This window comes from Prionailurus viverrinus, chromosome C1, assembly GCF_022837055.1.
Source record: "Prionailurus viverrinus isolate Anna chromosome C1, UM_Priviv_1.0, whole genome shotgun sequence".
NCBI classification, from domain to species: domain Eukaryota; kingdom Metazoa; phylum Chordata; class Mammalia; order Carnivora; family Felidae; genus Prionailurus; species Prionailurus viverrinus.
The window spans coordinates 203,396,690-203,417,002 of record NC_062568.1 but is presented as its reverse complement, the minus strand read 5'-3'; the positions used below and the strand labels follow the sequence as shown (position 1 = coordinate 203,417,002).

At 50.8% G+C, this 20,313-nt stretch overlaps 1 protein-coding gene across 9 annotated transcripts in view; it reads left to right on the top strand.

Moving 5' to 3' along the window:
* FHAD1 (forkhead associated phosphopeptide binding domain 1) overlaps positions 1-14,598 on the top strand; it is a 123,343-nt gene extending 108,745 nt beyond the window's left edge. For 6 of the 9 annotated variants that reach the window (XM_047872735.1, XM_047872731.1, XM_047872734.1 and 3 more), the window contains 3 exons: positions 402-622; positions 1,107-1,272; positions 12,077-12,294. In XM_047872735.1, coding sequence (XP_047728691.1) covers positions 402-622; positions 1,107-1,272; positions 12,077-12,193 — 504 coding nt within the window. In that variant the 3' untranslated portion in view covers positions 12,194-12,294. Of the gene's footprint in view, positions 1-401; positions 623-1,106; positions 1,273-1,511; positions 1,810-9,452; positions 9,564-12,076; positions 12,295-13,783 lie in introns of those variants that run through there. The other 3 variants (XR_007155058.1, XM_047872729.1, XM_047872730.1) reach the window with 3 other exon arrangements.
* Positions 14,599-20,313: the final 5,715 nt, after the last annotated feature.

Genomic DNA, 20,313 nt, shown 5'->3' with positions numbered 1-20,313 from the left:
CGGCCCCCCGTCCAAACGTGGGTCCCCTGCAGTCACTGTTAACCACCGGATAGGGTAACTAAACACCAGCCTCGCATGCGTATTTAGTTGTTTAGCTCTGCAGGACCCATCTACTGTCCCAGCGTGGCTCAGACTTTGCAATTCCTTGAAAAACTGGGTAGTTAGCATGAATGTTTATGTCTGTTGTCACTCTTCCCCCTGGTTCTCCAAAAGGCACAGCGTAAATGGATACGGAGGAAACGAAAGTCGCACTAACAGCCCGGTCGCATTCACTTCCAAGCACGGGCTCGTTCTCTGCAATTGCAGAAACTGAACAAAACAAAATTAGACGCTTGCCTCCTCCAAGTGGCCTCCAGCGGTCTCGCGCCAGGCCTCTTAACTGCCAAACGCTTTCCTCGCAGTACATGGACATGAGCAAAACACTCGGGAGCCTGATGAACATCAAGGACATGTCAGGTCACATATCCATGAAGTACCTCTCCCCCAAAGAGAGAGAGAGAGTCAACCAGCTCCGACAAAGGGACCTCGATCTGGTGTTCGAGAAGATCACCCAACTCAAGAGCCGGCTGGAGAGAAAAGAGGAGCTTTTGAGAGGCTACGAGAAAGACATAGAACAGCTCAGGTACTGCCCGTGTCCCCGCAGAAAGGGCCAGGTGTCCGTTCTCGCGGCTGAACCTCGGGCAGCGGCAGACGCAGGTCCGGGACAGGCAGAGACCTCGGGGGAGGGGGCCTGGGGCCCGACAGAAGCGAGTCTGTCTGCGAGAAAGCAGCGGTCGAGGGGGTCGGGGTTCATCCTGCCCTCGCTCGCCACGAGCGAGAGGCGCCTCGTAGGAATTCTGACTCAGGGTTCGCCTTGTGTGCTTTCCAAGGCCCCGCCCTGTTTCAGCGGCCACAGCTCCCCTACCCTCTCTGGGAAACGGGGGGCTGGTAGCACGTAGGCAGCTGATGAGGTATCTGTCCTGCCCCGTGCGCCCCAAATCTGCTGGTGACGAAGCCACCGAGTTAGCCGCCTAGGGAAGTATTCTGAGATTCTCCCAGGTTGGGGACATCGGTGGCGAAGGAGAAAGATGCGGGAGAAAGAGGCCGTGTCTCTCCCGTCCGCTCAGGCAGAGCAAAGTATCCGTGCAGACGTACCAGTCACAGGTGGCCAAGCTGGAGGACAACATCTACAAAGAGGCCGAAGAGAAGGCCCTGTTGAAGGAGGCCCTGCAGCGCGTGGAGCTCCAGCTGTACCAGGAGAAGAGGTTCAACAGGGCCATCAGGCAGCAGAAGGTGAGAGGGTCTGGCGGGGAGCGCAAGCTCTGAGGCCGCCCCCTGGCTCCCTTTGGAAATGGCAAAGTGAGCGCCCCGGGTGGCCCGTGGGGCGTCAGACACACCCGGGTTTACACCCAGGCTCTGCCACTTGCTGTGTGGCCTCAGGTGGGTTCCTTAACCTCTCTGAAACTCCTAATGTAGCTTATCCGTGTCTTCCTAACCAGTGGCTATTGTTTGTATTTTTATGGTTCTCCCAGGTGGTAGGGATACATCGATGAAAAAGCTCCCTGTGAATAAAGATGTGGGTTCACTACTCAGAGTGCTCAGCACATAGTTGACATAGGAAATATTGGATGGATGGATGGATGGATGGATGGATGGATGGGGACAGATGGATGTGTGTCCTTGAAGAACATAATCCTTTAGAGCATAACAGGTAAAGCGCTGACTGCTGACTGATTTCATGATTTAAAGTCTCTGTCTGGGGCACCTGAGTGGCTCAGTAGGTTAAGTGTCTGACTCCGGCTCAGGGCATGAACCCACCGTTCCTAGGTTCGCGCCCTGCATCGGGCTCTGGGCTGGCAGCTCAGAGCCTGGAGCCTGCTTCAGATTCTGTGTCTCCCTCTCTCTCTACCGCTCCCCCACTCGCACTCTTTCTCTCTCAAAATGAATAAACATTAAAAAGTAAATAAAAAAATAGAGTCTCTGTCTGAAGGGCGCTCAGGCTGTGTCATCCAGAGGCAGGCACTCGGCCAGCCCGGAACATCCCGGGGGTGTCTTCCAAGGGGTGACACCTTTGCACTGAGTTGCAAAGGCGAGCTGGACTCTGCCCACCACAGGCACGGGCAGGGGGTGTGCGTTCCGGGCTGCGGGAACCCGGAGGAAGGGCAGGAGGACGAGAGCTCCGGCTCCTGACAGGAACTTGGCGGTAGCATTGCCTTGAGAAACCAAGATCTGAGACTCAGGCTGGCGATCCAGCCAAAAGCAGCCACCTCCTCCCCTCAACCTGTCCTCTCCTCTGTCACGCGGCACAGGAGTCAGCTAGTCCTGGGTTCAGATCCCCCCACTCACTCACTGCGTGGCCTCGTGCCAACCCCTTCCCCTCTCTGCGCCTCGCTTCCTCACCGGTGAACGGGAACTGACCGCCCCTGCCCTGCGGGGCTGTTGTGGGCACAGTGCCGGCACCCTCACCGTCCAGGCTCTCACGGTGTGAACTCACAGGCCGTGTGGCTTCAGACGGCGAGGGACACGTGTGCTCCCTCTAGAGCGGGTAGCCCAGGGCCTGGCACACGGCAGATAGATGCCACTCTCCTCCGTGTGGCCAGCTGCCTGCACGTGGGGTCACTGGGGCAAGCTCTGCCTCGGACCCGCGAGAGTTGCAGCTGACGGTGAGGCGTGCGTGACCCACAGCCAAACAGGTGCTTCGAAAGCTCCCGGCAGACCTGTGCCTGCCCCGTGGTCGGCAGAGGGGCTCTCTTTTTTTTTTTTTTTTAATTTTTTTTTTTATGCTTATTTATTTTTGAGAGAGACAAAGCATGAGTGGAAGAGGGGCAGAGAGAGACGGAGACACAGCATCCGAAGCAGGCTCCAGCCTCCGAGCTGTCCGCCCAGAGCCCGACGCGGGGCTCGAATTCACGAGCCGTGAGAGCGTGACCTGAGCCGAAGGCGGCCGCTCCACCGACTGAGTCACCCAGGCGCCCCCCCCCCTTTTGAAAACTCCGGCAGAGGTGTTCTCTTGTCTTCTCTGCAGTTTTCACCCGTGGCCATTCGCTCCTGCATTCATTTCCAAACCAGACTCTCCCTTCTTCTTAACCCTTGCCTAAACTAAAATAGGACAAACAAGGAAAATTATCGTAACCATCTCGTGGCCATCTCCAGGCACCGGGCTCCACCCAGGCTTTGCAGCCCTGATCGGGGTGACTCATGCCTTCGCAGCTCTGCCTGGTTGGTATAATGAGTCCCGTTTCACAGATGAGGAAACTGAGCCTCCGAAAGTTAAGAGACTTGCCCAAGCTCACACAGTAGCAGCTGGTAAGCAGAGCCTAGACCTGGCCCCAGATCTCTGACTCTAGTTTCCGAGCTCTCTGCTGGGCTCTCCCCGTTCTTCTTGTAAGTGTTAGTCTGCCTGACTCAGGGCTGTGTATTTGTGCCTGCATGCTTGCACGTGTGCGTGTATGTGAGTGTGTATAATTGTGTGTGTGCTGTAATGTGTGTTTCTGTGTGTATATTTGTGTGTGTGTGTGTGCGCGTGCGCGCGCGCGTTGCCTGCAGGAGCTCTAAGGAGGCCAAGCCATAGAAGGCTATAGAAGGGTGCCCTCCTCCCCAACCAGGAGGCCCTGGTCAGACAAGTTACTCGCAGAAGCCTGCCCTCCAACCTGCAAACCTCCCAGACCACAGGTTCCCTGGCTTATAGCGCTAGAAATGAATCCAGCCATCGTGCTCAGAAGGAGCCCTAGATGTGGGGTTTCTAGAGTCCACAGTCTTGAATTAAACATCACAGGCCTCAGGCAAAGGACGATTTCCTTTCACACCAGGCAACCAGGGAGAGCTGGGCCAGTGACAGAGCTCTGACTTTTCCTTTGATGTGCCCGCCAGAGAGCTCACCCCTCCCTAAGGTGCCCCCCCCCCCAGGACTTGGCAGGCGAGCCCCCAAAGCTGAGACACCAGACCACAGAATGGGGCAGCAAAGGGCCCAAAAAAAGGCCATTGTCATGGGGCTGGCTAAAAATGTAAGAAAACCTGAGGATTTACATAATCAGGCTTTACATGCATTATTCATGAGCTGCCTCATTCATACACAATGCAGGGGCCATGCCAGCCTGTTGGGCACTAGACATCCTTCTGTGGAGAAGGAGCTGAAGTGGCCAAGTCAAACCTGCATCTGTATCCCCAGAAGAGCCGGGGCTGAGAACTTTCAAATTCATGGAAGTCACAATTTAGGGAAAGATTACGAAAAGCAGAGCCACAATCACAGCGATGCCGGTGGCGTGATTTCCTGGGCACGTACCGAGGGACAGGCACCTGCTCCACGCGACACATGCTTCATCCCTCCCATCAGCCCCGCGAGGGATGCTGGCGAGTGGCCGCCCATTCAGAGCGGCTGACAGAGGGCAGCGTCACCTGGCTGCCCGGCAGCAGAAACCGGACGCCACCCCCGCCCCAGGCCTGCTGCCCTCCCCAGCCCGAGGTCACTTCTCCCCACCCGTTGCTCTGTGCGCCTCCTTTTCCAGGAGGTCTCCGCTCATCCCAGGGCTAGGGTTGGCATGCAAGGTGTATTATTAACATGTCAGAGCGTCCTGTTTATCAGGAGGAAAAACAACCACCAACATAGATTTTAGGGTTTTGCTGCATTCTAAAGGAACTTCAGGATCTGTCTTGGCCTCAGTTCCCTCCAAGGAACATATTCATCATTGAAATGATTTTTGTTTTAAGTTTGACACCTATAGCATCTTCACAAGGAGCCTTCGTGGTTTCAGTCTCACGTATAAAATTTCCCCCATCCGTAGAGAACGGGGTGGCTGAGGCACTAGACCGGCAGAACCATCACCCTCCTCAAAAAGGAAAAACAAAAAGCAGGAAGTAGTTTTTAGTGTTAATGTTCAAACATCTGTTCGCCAAAGCAGAACTTTCTGGAATCAAAAGTCACACTTCCACACGCATACCTTTGGCTGTGGCGATGAGCCTTGATATAAAATACTGGGGAAAACCCCAGTGCTGGGCTCTCACAGGGAACCTCGCGGTCATCAGCTCCGGACCCTGGAAGGCCCCCCGGTCTGGAGCTCTGGCCCTGTGACAGAGGGACAATGACAGCCGTGCAGGCTGCGCTCCGTCTCATCCGCTTCCCACACCACCGTATAAGGCAGCTGTGTCTCTCGGAGTTCAGAGGCGGACTTTGGAGCCAAACGACTAGAGTCGAAGCCCCACCCCTGGCCCTGAGTGACCCCGAGCCACTGGTTTATGCCCCCCCGCGTCTCAGATTCCTCAACACGAGCACCCAAAGATGATTAGCAACGGGGCCCGGGGAGGGTTAAATGCCATAAAGCCTGCAGTGCCGGGCGCACAGCAAGCGCGATTACGGGGCCTGGGCGGGGGGAGAAAAGGCAGCTCGTGGACGGGTGGGGCGAGGCCGGCAGGTCCTTGAGAGAGCTTCCTGCCGGCTGACACTGTCGCCAAACCCCGAGACGCGATCCCGGGGCTCCGGGAGCCAGCAGCTGTTTTGTGAAGGTCCCCTTTAGAGTTGGTGAATACAACCAGGGCTCCGGCCAAGAAGAGCTCAGATACTTTTTGTGAATGGGCGAAGGCTGGAATTTTCAATGGGAGAATTTCAAATGCACAGAAGTAGCCATCGGGGCAGCACGCACTCCCCTTCCTGGCCCTTTATTAGGGCTCCTAGCGTCTGGAAGGCTCCGGGGTGCGCTGGCTGCTTCTGGCTGGGGAAGCCCCTCCGAGCTCCAGCCAATCAAATCCTGGCCAAGGGGCGTGGCCACAGCGTTGCCGGGTGGGGTCAGTGGGGCTAGACCACCGCCCCCCCCCCCCACACACACACCCACCACCTTCCCTCTGCTTAATTAGCTCAGATCCCTCATCTTTCAGATGAGAATAGAGGTGGCTCGTAACCCAATGCGTCCAATTCAAGGAGAGTGTGGAGACAAGACCCTTAGCACACAGGACTGCTCCATACGACCTTCTGCACCGTCATCCATGGCCTCACTACCCTACTCAAATCGCAATTTTCCGAAATTTTTCTCGAGCCCAAGCATTCTCGAGATCCAGGTTTAAAAAAAAAATTTTTTTTTTTTTTTAAATCCAGGATCCCTCAGTTGGGTGCTTTTGACCGAGGAGTAGAAATCGGTAGACGGTGTACAGGATAAGAATGGGAGGGTAGGGGGTGGGGGCCGTACCCTCCAGCCCACGAAAGGATGAGAATGTGAAGTGTGGTTTGCGCAGTGCGGCGCGTGGTTGGAAGATGAAGCCCTTCCTGCCCGCATCTTCCGCCTGCCAGTGAGCCCCAGGGTCTCCCAGAGACCTCAGAGGTGCGCCCCAGAGTGGAACAGGTCCGGACACACTAAACGCTCTCTTGCTCACCTGATATTTTCGCTCAGGAACGTTTAGAGGATCTCGAACAGGGAAGCGCAAAAGAACGAACCTCTTGCAACTGTTCCTTCAGAGAGAGAGAGAGAGGCAGGTCTGGAGAGGTTTTCTCATCTTGTAGCCAGACACAAAGCAGATACGGTGCTTTCAAGGGGTGTACGAGCCACCGTGTGCTGTGCCGGAAACATCCACACACCTCCACGGCCTTCCCTTCCCCCGCCCCAGCCCCTGCCCCTCCCTTGCCTGCAGTCTGAGCAGATGACCTAAGAGACAGGCAAGCAACGAACCTATTATCTGGAGGTAAGGCACAGGGCAGGTGCAGGTGTGGTTTTGGCTGAGCAACCATTAGGCACTAAGTGATTTGGGGACTTGGAGGCAAGGTCATAAGAAAAGGAGAAGAGAGGAGTGGGGAGCCCCAGACCCCCTGCCGTAAGAGTAAAATAAATGGGTGAAAGGAGCCAAGAGTGAGGAGGAGAGTGCCAACTCTAACGCCCTTCTTACCTGTCAAGGGGGAGTCACACGTGACTGGGCTCTCTGGCAGCCCATGGGAACTGGAAAACCCAGAGTTCATGGCGTCCATGAGCTAATGATGGATGCGATGCACCTCAGTGCTCTTAGAACAAGATGCCACTGAATTGTCCCCTAGAGAGGATGCTGTGTGATCTAATGAACAATATCCCTATGAAGAGCAGCTCAGCGTTGGCTGGGCCACATCTGAGGGCCAGGTCTGAGGACAGCTCTTGAGACAGACTGATGTCATTACAGCCCAGCGGGTTCAAGAAAGTTCAGGAAAAGCCGGTGTGCAGGAGGGCCCAAGATCTGCCCTTCAGCGCTCAGCTGTCCACCGATTGCATTTAATCCGAGGAAGATATTTTGGAGCAATGCTCAGACTGGGGTTCCCTGCAGCCCTTGGGTGCCATGGAAAAGTGTGACCGTCAACATCCCCAGCCCACACACACACAGGCACACACATACATACGCCCGGTTTCCCCCAGAAAAGTTCTCCCTTGTTTGTTTTATATGCCAAGTTCCTCATGGGATTTTGCTTAAAGCATTCTGCTGGGTAAAAAAAAAAAAAAAAAAAAAAAACACCCCAAAAAACAAAAAACAAAAACCAGGAGGTTGCTGGCTTAAAACTACTGCTTTACAGTTATCTGGGAATTTGGTTGGTGACTATCTGCTAAGCTTAGCGCCTCTCAGCGGGGTCTGTGATGAAGGTTGAGGGGCTGCAGGCTCAAGGCCTCCTCCATGAAAAATGTCCAGAGAGCAACTCAGTTAAATGCGGGCCCCTAAGCCTCCTTAGACAGTTGCCGTAAGGATGGAGTTAGCACCTTCTGCGGATATGAGAGAGACTTGCACGGACCCATGTCCCATCCCAAAGATGGCCCCACTCCCTTCCTCCGCGAGTTTTGTGAACACCCAACAGAGTTGCCAGATCTCAGGGAAAGCAAAACCCAACAGGATGCCCAGTTAAACTTCAACTGCAGGAAAACAACAAAGAGTCACTTAGTAGAAGTATGTCCCAAATATTGCATGAGGCATACTTACACCTATATATATCTATCTTTTCACGCGGATATTCAAACTTAACTGGGCGTTCTGTATTTCATCTGGCAACCCTGCCAGCAAATATTTACTAGAACCAACTGGAAGCCGAGGGGGCAGGCTCGGAAGCGGATGCCGCAAAATGGCAGCCCACAGAGGCGTTCCATTCGGCTCAAGGGTTTCCTTGTTTTAAGTAACCTTTCCAAATAGGTCACTCTCACGAAACACTCTGGATGTCCAGCTTCTCTGGGCAACTGGGAAGAAAGACCTGGTGATGCCAGGCCCACGAGCCTGCGTTTTGCAGGCCCCTTAGAAAGGCGCCGGGCTCGTGGGTTTGTCGCCACCCCCCACCCGGCTCACTTCACCCACTTTTTTTACCTCCCCGGCCCCCTGGAGACTTCTGGCCGGCACCTCCCCAGGAGATGCTCGGGGCTCTCTGAGAAACACCGCCTTCCCGATATCCCTGCACGGTCCCCCCTCCGCTGGAGTGTCGGTCGGCGAGGGAGGCCCCCCGCTCTCTCTCACCGTTGCGTCCCCAGCGCCTGGGAGATGCTCTTCCTTCAGCGAACTGTCCCTGAGGTCTCGAGGACACCAGGGTCAGCAACAGTTAGCCAATCCCAGGGGAAGGGCAAGCTGCAGCAGTGATGCTCAAAGTCCCTGCCGGGGAGGTTAGTTCGCCGCTGTGGCTTTCGTCATGCCCGGGCTGTTGGGATGCCAAGGTAGAAGCCCACGTCCGTTGAGCCTCTTCCGTCGATCAGGGGGGCTCCGCTTCCACCCAAAGCAGATTTATCCTCCAAGAGAACCGCAGGGTTCCCCGCAAAGGCCCCTTGCTGGACAAGCCTCCACCTCTCAGATTCCTCTGGAATCCGGAACAGAGAGCCATCCCTACGGAGCTCGGCAGGACAGGGTAGCATGGCCCGGAGGCCATGCCCCCTTCTGCACATGCACATCCCCACCCCACCGCCATCCCTAGGAAAGCCCGACATTTCATCCAAACGGGTGGCATCTGAAAGTTGAGAAAAACCATTTTTCTTTGGCGCAAAAGGCAGAGAAGCGCATGAGCTAAATTGTGTCAATATTCTTTCTGTATTGAAGAGACGAATGTTTGTAGAGACAGTGAAGAACCAGAGGCAAAACTCGGGTTTCCAGGTGAGCCAGAAGGAAAAGGAGAACAATAGGACGTCAGCGGAAAAGCCAGTTGACAAAAATACCAGCACACGTGTTGTGTATCGAGCATTTAGTATGTGCCAGGCACAGAGCTGAGCGCTCGGTGTGCGTCATCCCATTTAATCTTTACAACAAACCCACGGGGCAGCTCTCGTTTCTGTCCTCTGTCATCAGACGAGGTGTCTCAAAGTCAGAGACGTTAAGCTATTTGTCCGGAGCCACACAGCTGGATAAGAGGTGCGGCTCGTTGTAGATCTGACACCCAGACGAGCACTGCTTCCCCTGCTTTAGGTAATAAACCTCCCGATAAGAAACCAGATACACTTCGGGTGACTTTTCTCTTGAATTTCGAGGAAACACCTCTAGAATACTCTTTTTTTTTTTTTTTTTTTAAGAGTTGAGAATCGAGACTATGAAATCTTAAACATGTTGAAACGCTGCCATTCACAATTCAGCCCTGGAACTGGAGCTGACCCAACCACATTCCCACTCTGCAGAAAATAGAGGTGAGCTCTCAGGAAGCTTGAAAGCTAACCACACTGTGGTTGAATAAGAAACAGGAACCATATTCGCTTTTGAGACAAGGTCACAATAATTCCAAGACAACAAAATTAGCATTAGAAAAACCAAAGCTATCCTAGGTAAGGGACATTTTTGGAAGAGGGAACCCTCTTCTCAACCAACACCCTTATTCTAAGGCTGGAAGGTGGTTACTACCCAGAGCAGGACGTTACCGGGATAGAGTGTCCTGAGGGCTCCCCCAGCTTTGCCAGCCTGCCAAGTGGGCACGAGTGGGAGACTGGTCACTTATTCATCCATATATATATATATATATATATGTGTGTGTGTGTGTGTGTGTGTGTGTATACATGTGTATATGTGTGTATATATGTGTATATATGTGTATATATATATACACACACACACACACAGGGTTGAGCCAGGAGTAGTGTGTCCCGAGTTCATTTCCAGCTGGGTGTCACTATCTAAATGCCCAGCTTCTACCCCTGCCCGTTCGTTCCAAAGGTGATGCATGTGGTTCCCAGACGTCTAAACCCTAATGCATGGCGCTCGCCAGTGGTCCCTGTTCAGGGAGGGCACTGCGTGATTTCCCAGCCCTTCCTCCCACGTGCCTCAGCATCCTCCTTTTCCCAGGTCGGCCCTCTGCCCTCTGCTCCCCGCCAACCTCATCAGGCCAGGGCACTGGTGCTCGGGAACCATCCAGGGCCGGCAATCTTACTGAAAATCCAATAAAAAGGGATGTAAAGGAAAGGTGGCTTGGGGGAGGGTTTTGACATTCGCTGCCTGTTTTCATTGTCGCTGGGCATTCCGACCAAGATTTCCTATGTAGGTTCTTGTAGGGAAGCTAGCTCTTCTCACCCTGAAATGGTTTTGGATGCGGTCTCAGAGCACATTTAAGGCCCCTGTCAGCCACTGGCACAGGCCTCAGGAGGTGGTTTTTATACCTCCCGAGTGAAGAGAGCTCCACAGATGGGCCTAGCAGCCCCTTCCTTTAAAATCCACCCGGAATCTTCTCTCAGTCCCTGAGGAAGACAGGATGGCTATTCTGGCCCCTATCTGACAGACGGGGAAACCGAGGGTCATAGAGTAAGTGGCCGAGCTGAAACCTGACCACCCACCAGCCCCCTTCCCAACCCCCTCTCCTACGCAAGGGTGTGTGTCCTCATGGTTGGAGTCCAAAGCTTGCAGGAAATAGGGCTGGAATTTGAAGCCTGTTGGAAAGAAACCTTCAAGCTACGATCCCATGTACAGTACGCAGAAATGTGCCAGAGGGAGATTCTTGGGGGGCAACTGGTGGGAACCTGCTCAGAAATGGGGAGGGGGGCTTTTACAGGGATACAGGAGTGCGTGCGTCAGAAAAACCAAGGGCTGAGAGGAGGTCTGGCCTCAAAAGGGAACTGGTAAGCCTCAGGTCCCAGGCATCATCTCCCTACCGCACCCCTTCTCTGCGTCTCCCTGTACCTGCTCATCTCTACTTTCTCCAGTCATATGTGATGGGAAGAGATGACCTCACCATTCCCCCCTCCCTGGCCCCAGCTTAAAGGACCGACTCAGAGAGCAAGTAGCATCTCAGAGCCGATACCCCCAAATCCTGGGCGTGATCACCTGAAAAGCACAGCCCGTGCCAAGCATCCAATCAACTGTGACCAGGGACAGCGTCACACGAGGTGTCGGGGAGGAGGGGCAGCGCTCAGAAAAGACCTAGACAGACCCCTCCAACATCAGACACGGAAGACACAGGCACTTAGGTGACAGCTTTCCAGGAGACAGAGATTCCATCACAATGAATGTGCCCATCATAAGAAGCTCGTAGTTTCAAAACCACAAAACTATAAAAAAGGGGGAAATGTTATTTATATATCTGGAAGGGTGCACAACAAAACATTGTGACGCTTACCTTCGGGTAGTGTGATCGTGGTGAACCGTTTTAGCTTCTTTTTTTCTTTCAAGTTTATTTATTTTTGAATGAGAGAGGGCAGAGGAGGGGCAGAGAGATAGGGGGACAGAGAATTTCAAGCGGGCTCTGCACTGACAGCAGAGAGCCCGACGCAGAGCTCGAACTCACAAACTATGAGATCATGACCTGAGCCAAAGTCGGGTGCATAACCGACTGAGCCACCCAGGTGCCCCTCACTTTAGTTTCTTTTTATGTATCTCTTTCTCTCCCTCCCTCCTCTCTCCCTCTCTCTCTATAATTATTAGTATATATATATATACATATATAATAGTATATATATAATAATATATTAGTATAGAATATAGTATAGTATATATAATATAACATATATATTATATATAGTAATAGTATATATATAGTATATATAATAATATATAATATTAATAAATATAATATATAAATATGATTAATATATATCATTAATTTTTACAGCAAACATTTTTCTTTCAGTAAAAAAAAAAAAAAAATCATTTGAGTGGAACATTTTGAGACCTTGCCCCAATTACAGAATCTGTGCATGTGTTTCTCTTGTCATTGAAGGTTGGAGCCAGAAAAGCCACCCAAAAGACGGACCAAGAAAGGGAGACACCGAAGGGAGAAACATCCAGCAAATCCAGCCAGAGCCTTCTGTTTTCCAAGCCCGGTAGCAGGAACTAGAAATGCCATCCCGTCGGGCCTTGCGTGATGCTCCGTGAGTCCCGTATGTGACCCTTCTGTGTCAAAATACTAAGATGCTTTTATAGGACTTTAAAGGTTGTTACCCCAGTATGTTGCTTCCTAGACTGATATTTGCGCGATGCTGTATTTTGGAAGGTGCAGGGAGAGGGGTTCTTTTTGAAATTACTTACACGGGTATACACCCTCAGGCGTATGAAAAATGTCAGTTTGAAGCAGACTCCTAGGCCCGGCGGACACAGTTCTGGGGTTCCACCTTTGAGTCGTGAGGTACCCACACATCCACCTCCGCAGAGCTCCAAGAAACCCACAGCTGGCAAAACACAAGACCGGTACTAGGGCCACAGGACAGAATGGCAGCCTCAGGTCTGAGGCTGTCTGTGGTACAGCACATTCATATTGAGTTTATTATAATAAGATGGGCCTGGGGCGCCTGGGTGGCGCAGTCGGTTAAGCGTCCGACTTCAGCCAGGTCACGATCTCGCGGCCCGTGAGTTCGAGCCCCGCGTCAGGCTCTGGGCTGATGGCTCAGAGCCTGGAGCCTGCTTCCGATTCTGTGTCTCCCTCTCTCTCTGCCCCTGCCCCGTTCATGCTCTGTCTCTCTCTGTCCCAAAAATAAATAAACGTTGAAAAAAAAAAAATTAAAAAAAGATGGGCGTGCCCAGTTGTCTTACCGCGCCTGTAATAACGTGGCACGCTTCTCACCTAATCCCCCCCCCAAACTCTGGGCGGTAAATTGTATCATGATCCCCATTATTACAGATGCAGAAGGCCCGGAGAGGTTGAAGTGCCTGTCTAGATGCACAAGTGGGGCCTGGACCCCGGTTTCTGATTCCCCTCCCATGCTGCCCGTTCTGCTCTCCCAGTTTTTCAGGAGCCAGTCACCCAGGACAGACCAAGCACCCAGGCGCCCCCGGGCACACACTGCCCAGGGGGACACACCGCTTTTTCGCAGGGCTTGGAGAAACCCTCATTTTTCTTGCTCCCGTGTTCTGCCCTCTCTCCATCCATCTGTCCGCTCGCTGCCTTTCTGGTGTGGCCGGGACAGCCGCACAAAATGGGAGGAAGAGCCAGAAGTCACGAATGCCATTTCTTTTTATTATTATTATTATTTTTAAGAAGCCACAATAAAAATATTTTGATATTTTAAAGCCAAACGGATTCTTTCTACCGATTAAAACCGGAAGGAGATAGGGTATGTTCTTTGTATGATATTCCACTGAAAGCACATCTTACGCAGGGCTAGGAGCTAAAGACAGTGAGAAAGGTATACCTGGCCTTAAAAATACTCCCGAAGATCCTGGAAATGTTCCATAAAGAACATGGTATGACTTATACTGTACCACATCCCCAAAGTCCAAAACAAGTTTTTCTCTAGCACCAGAAAAGATCACTTAGGCAGGCAGCCGTTCAAGTAGCTGGCTCATGTCTGGAAGCCAAATCGTGTGGGAAAAGATGTTTTTGTTGGTTGCACATGTGTATTTGAATTTGCGTAAGGTAAACGCAATGTATGACTTCACTGTATTTTACGCCTTCTGAGGACACGTTAATTTTTACCCTATCACATTACAGCCCACGACGGCAGTCTCTTCTCTCCACTCCTCGAACTAGATACACCATTTTGAGGATGTCTCCCTGAAAACGCACCCCCACCCCCTCCACCAATCAGACTTGCCCTACCTAATGCGGTTCTTTTGGCCACACCCTATTGGCTGAGCGGTACATCCCCGAGCCAGGCCAGACCAATCAGCTTTCTCTTCTAACTCAAGCTGGGCTAATGCTATCTTTGCCATTGGTGCTTGAAAGATGGCCACTGGGATGCCGCGCAGATCGTTCCTTAACGGCCCTGGAGCTGAAAGTCGATGCAGTTCCAGGGCTGGAGTGGCCATTTCCCCACTCGTGCTCGGAGAAACAAAAACCAGCCTTCAGAAGGAGAAGGGTGGGGTAGATGCACAACAAGAAAGACAAGAAACCAGGACTCCCAGAGAGACAGTGACGCGGACACCACAAGCCCCCTAGTCATCGCCTTCCTCCACCGTATGGGCTGAAGCCTGAACGCCTTGATTGCACAGCCTCCCTTGCAACTAGAGCTGGCCATGTTGTTCAGTTCTGGCCAATGACCTGTGAGCCAAAGCCCGTGGGGAGGACTTACCTTCTGTAATAAAAGGCAAGTCTCCACTAAGAAAGAGTATTTTGCCCTTTGTCCCTTTGCCTTGTCTCCTTTTTCATCCCTGGAGCTCAGGCTTGGAGCTGGAGCGGCCATCTTGGACAACGTCAGGCAACAGGCAAGAGGCCGGCGCTCACCTCCGAGGACAGAGGAGTGAAGGACAAGGAAGGCCTGGCAAGTGCCTGGCGGCCGTCCTGAACTCCGCGCCGTGCCTGCATTGTCTCCCTCTGTGCCCGTTGCCCTGTCACACAAACCCCTGTTTGAGCCACCGCAGGCAGGCGCACCCGTTTGTGCCGTGGAACAAACCGCTCAAAACTTAGTGATGGAAAATGACAAAGATTTATTATTTCTCGTGGGTCCGTGTGTCGAGCCATGATTCCAGGGCACTTGTACTGGTCTGGGCTGGCTTGGCTGCAGTTGGATGGTTTAGGGTGACCCCACTTACATGCCTGGTCGCTGGTAGGCAAGTTGGGTTAAGGGGGTGGCTCCCATACAGGGGCAAGTTTTGCACCCCTCCCCCCAGGAAACACTAGGGCAACATCTGAACACAGTTTGGGTTGTCACAACTGGAGGGGTCCCAGAGTGCACACAACGGCCTCCCCACAGCAAAAACTCACTTGATCCAAAGTGTCAGTAGTACCAAGAATGAGAAATTCTGGTCTAGAGAGGCCTCAGCCGGGACCTTTTGGTTCCATTTGTCATGGCCTCTCGTCACTGAGCAGGCTAGACCAGGCCTTTTCACAGGGCGGTGGGCACGCGTTCCCAGAGCAGCAGGAGAGAGCAAGCCCCCAAGCACAAATACTTATCAAGTGTCTGTGCCTAGTGTTGGTTAGCATCCCATCAAACAAAAGCAAATCACACGGCCAGAGTCATTTTGGGAAGGACTCCAAATTTTTACAGTCTGCCCACATTCGGTTTTCTGTTATTTGAAGCTGAAGGCATTCCAAGGACACAGATTGATTACCTTGATTGCTGACGACTGTCTGGTTCCCAGTTTTTTTCTTGGGGAAGGCCAATTTCAATGCCTGCCCTTGGGTTCCACTAGGACCCTTTGTATCACTTAAGATTCTTTGGTTGCCAACAACAGAAACCTCCTGTAGCTCACTCCCGCAGAAAGGGAGTTTACTCAAAGAAAATGAGGAAGCTTCAGAATCAAAGGACAAACAAAGCAGAAGAGGCAGGGTGGTCAGGAGCCGGCTTTTCTTCCCCATGGATGCCCGCCTTTCCCTTCAGCTGGTTTGACTTTCTGTTATTTGCAACCAACATCTCCTTTACCGACACACTGCCTCCACTGGTGGCTGGGAGAAGCTGCCTGCAGCCTCTCCCCCGGGGTAGAGGGTACCTGCGGTCCCCAAAGCCTCCCAATCTTCTGGTCCCCCAAGAAGCTAAGGCAAACAACTTCCTTCCACCCTCGCCGATGGTGGCCTGTTTGGATTCTTGGATTCGTGACTTCACAGATAAGATGCCCTTCTCTAGCAGCTTTTGGCAAAGCCACCCATGCCTGCTGCTGTGAAAACCAGAGTCATGAGTGTCTGCAGAAAAAAATAGCTTCCAGATCTGCATTCCAAAGCGTGCTCCTGGTAAGTTGGAATGGTTTCCAGTTTTTCTGGGTCTTAGGAATGAAACTAACGAGGAGAGGAAACCCCAAACCCGCTAATGCTAACGTACGTGTCCCCCTGTTTCGTGCTGAGGCCTCCTGACACAGGAGGTGGGGCGCCCAGGGAGGGCAGACCGTTTCGGCGCATCAAACCTGCACGCGTTTCCATCAAGATGTGCCATTTGCGTCCGTGTGCTCGGTGTCCCAAGCTATTTGGGGCCAATTCATGACCCCACGCGCCTGCTTTGGTTTTTAAACATGTTGTTCCCCAGGAACCCACCACGACGCCTCTGCCTGTATCCCATGGCAGGAAGCAGAAGGCCCCCCATTTTGAGTTTCCTCTCTCCTCTTGAGCCTGTTGCTTTCGTTCCTAAGACCCTACGCTATTGGAGGCAGAAATTTTATCTTCCGGATGACTGCGGTGTTATCGTCATAGAAATCAGAAGTGCTGATTAAATTAAAATTAAATTAAATTAAAATTAAATTAAATTAACATTAACATTAAATTAAATTAAGTTAAAAATCACTTTTTAATTTTTTACTTAATTAAAAAAAATTTTTTTAACATTTATTCACTTTTGAGAGACAGGCAGAGTCAGAGCGCGAGCAGGGGAGGGGCAGAGAGAGAGGGAGACACTGAATCCGACGCGGGGCTCAAACTCACGAACCGTGAGATCATGACCTGAGCCGAAGTGGGAGGCCTAACCAACTGAGCCACCCAGGCGTCCCGATAAATCACTTTTGTAAGTACAGTTGGCACCCAATGTTCACTAGCCACCACCTGTCACCATACATCACTATTACAATATCATGGACTGTATTCCTTATGTCCCCGTGACCTGTTCGTTCCATAACCGGAAGTCTGGATCTCCCACTCCCCTTCGCCCATTTTGCCCATCCCCCACCCTCTGGCCGCCATCCATTTCTTCTCTATTTATAGGGTCTGCTTCTGCTTTTTGTTTGTTTGTTCATTTGTTTTTTTACTTCGGAGAGAGAGGAGAGAACGAGCAGAAGAGGGGCAGAGAGAGAGGGGGACGGAAGGTCCAAAGAGGGCTCCGTGCTGAGAGCAGAGAGCCCGACGCAGGGCTCGAACTCACCAACAGCAAGATCATGACCTGAGCCAAAGTGGGATGCTTAACCGACTGAGCCACCCAGGCGCCCCTGTTTGTTTGTCTTTAGATTCCACTTCTGTGTGCAAGCTTATGGGTTTTTTTTCTTTCTTAGTCTGACATCTTTCACTCAGCATAATACCTCTAGGTCCATCCACATCGTCTCAAAAGTGGTGATCCCACCCTTTTCGCGACTGCATAATATTTTGTTATATATATATATACATATCATCTACTGATGGACCCTTAGGTTGCTTCTTTGTCTTGGCTATGGGAAATAATATTGCAATAAACATAGGGATACAAATATCTTTTTGATTTAGTGTTTTCATTTTCTTTGGGTAAATACTCAATAGTGGAATTTTTGAATAATGTGGTATTTCTGCTTTTAATTGAGGAACCTCCATACCGTTTCCACAGTGGCTGCACCAATTCACATTCCCACCAACCGTGTACCAGGGTACCTTTTCCTCCTCACCAATACTTTGTTATTTCTTATCAGCCATTCTAACAGGTGGCAAGTGATATCTCATTTTTGTTTTGATTTGCGTTTCCCTGATGATGAGTGATGTTAAGCATCTTTTCATGTGTCTGTTGGCCATCTGAACGTCTCCTTTGGAAAAATGTCTATGCAGGTGTTCTGCATTTTTTAATTACATAGTTTATTTTTTTTTATGTTTATTTATTTTTGAGAGAGACAGAGACAGAATGTGAATGGGTTGGGGCAGAGAGAAGGAGGCACAGAATCCGAAGCAGGTTCCAGGCTCCGAGCTGTCAGCACAGAGCCCGACGTGGAGCTTGAACTCACGAGCTATGGAATCATGACCTGAGCTGAGGTCGGACGCTCAACCGACTGAGCCATCCAGGAGCCCCCCTACATAGTTTATTTTTTAAGTTTATTTGTTTATTTTGAGATAGAACCAGAGGGGAAGGGGCAGAGAGAGAAGGGGACAGAGGATCCAAAGTGGGCTCTGTGCTGAGGGGCAGAGAGCCCGATGCGGGGCTGAAACTCACAAACCATGAGATCATGACCTGAGCCACCCAGGCGCCCCTAGAGAGTTGTTTTGTTTTGTTCTGTTTGGTGTTATGTTGTGTAGGGTTCTTTATATAGTTTGGGTATTAACCCTTTAAAGGATATGTCATTTGCAAATATCTTATTTAGTAGGTTGCCTTTTTGTTTTGTTGATTCCTTTGCTGTGCCAAAGCTTTTTATTTTGGTGTTGTCCCAATTGTTTATTTTTGCTTTTGTTTCCCTTGCCTCAGAAGTTGTGTCTAGAAAGATGTTGCGACAGCTGACGTCAAAGAAATTACTGCTTGTGCTGTCTCCTAGGATTTTTATGGTTTCAGCTTCCACGTTTAAGACTTTAATCCACTTTGAGTTTATTTTTGTGTAGGGTGCTAAAAGGTGGCCCAATTTCTGGGGCACTTGGATGGCTCAGCCAGTTAAGCATCCAACTCTTGGTTTCAGCACAGGTCATGATCTCATGGTTCATGGGATCAAGCCCCACGTCAGACTCTGTGCTGACACTGCAAAGCCCGCTTGGGACCCTCTCTCTCTCCCTCTCTCTCTCAAAAATAAATAAAATAAAATAAATTTTAAAACGTGGTGCAGTTCCATTCTTTTGCGTGTAGCTGTCTGGTTTTCCCAACACCATTGTTGAAGAGCCTGTCTTTCTCCCATCGTACATTCTTGCCTCCTTTGTCATAGATTAATTGGCCGTAATGCTCATGGGTTTATTTCTGGGCTCTCAATTCTGTTCTTTCGACCTGTGTGTCTGTTTTTGTGCCAGTACCACACTGTTTTGATTACCACAGCTTTGTAATGTAGTCTGAAATCTGGGATCGGGATACCTTTAGCTTGGATTTTCTTTCTCAAGATTGCTTTGTCTTTTGTGGTCCCATACAAATTTTAGTATTATTTGTTCTAGTTTTGTGAAAAATGCTGTTGGTATTTTGATAAGGATTGCACTGAATCCCTTAGACTGTTTTGGGTAGGGGCGCCTGGGTGGCTCAGTCAGTTAAGCGACCAACTTCGGCTCAGGTCATGATCTCATGATTTCTAAAAAATTTTTTTTAATGTTTACTTATTTTTGAGACAGAGAGAGACAGAGCGTGAATGGGGGAGGGTCATTCAGACCGTGAGATCATGACCTGAACCAAAGTCAGAGGCTCAATTGACTGAGCCACCCAGGCGCCCCAACAATTTTTTAGTTCAAACTCCACATCGGGCTCTGTGCTGACAGCTCAGAGCCTGGAACCTGCTTCGGATTCTGTGTCTCCTTCTCTCTTTGCCCCTCCCCCCCAAAAAAAATAAATAAACATTTTTTAAAAAGATTATTTGGGGTAACGTGGATATTTTAACAATATTCTTCCAATCCCTGAGCGTGGAATATTTTTCCATTTGTATCATCCTCAATCCCTTTCATCAGCGTTTTATGGTTTTCAGAGCAGAGGTCTTTCACTTCTTTGGTTAGGTACTTTATTATTTTTTGGTGCAATTGTAAATGGTGTTGTTTTCTTCATCTCTCTTTGTGACTGATGAATCCCTTTTGTGGTTAAACAACCAGCCTCCATTCCTTCAGGCAGCACATACTGGGTACCTACTATGTGGAACCACATAGTGGCTAGACCTCGTGGCCTTGACCTTGGCTGCCCCTTCATATTCTGATCTGCTGCTCTCCTGGAGAGGAGCTAGAATCATTAACTTACTGGGTATGTTGCACGGGAGAGTTCACCTTTGATGTCCACACCCTCTTTTGGGGCTTCCTATGGGATTACTGCTGGGCATTCTGTACAGAGAGCTGCCTGCAGTGATGACCCTCTCCCGGGAGTTTCTTTGTCCCTTTCAACAGTTGAAGTTCAATAGCTAATAATAGCAAACTTTTTTATACTATCCTTGCCAACCATCAGACACTCACTGTGCTAAGCACAGTCCAGACATTATCCCACTTAGTGCTGGCTGTGTGTATCACTCCTGTCTTACCTGTGAAAGCGATGAGTAAGGAAGGAACTCGCCCCAGAACAAGAGCCTCAGAACCCAGACGTCTTAACTGCTCTAATATATCCCTTTCCTCAGGGAAGTCCAGAAACCAGCTGGTTCTTTACTACTCAGAGACGATAGGGTCGGCAAACTTTTTCTGTAAAGGGCCAGACGGCAAAAACCCTTTTCCTGTAAAGGGCCATTCACTTCAGGGACCACCGGGTCTCTGTCACCACTATTCAACTCTGC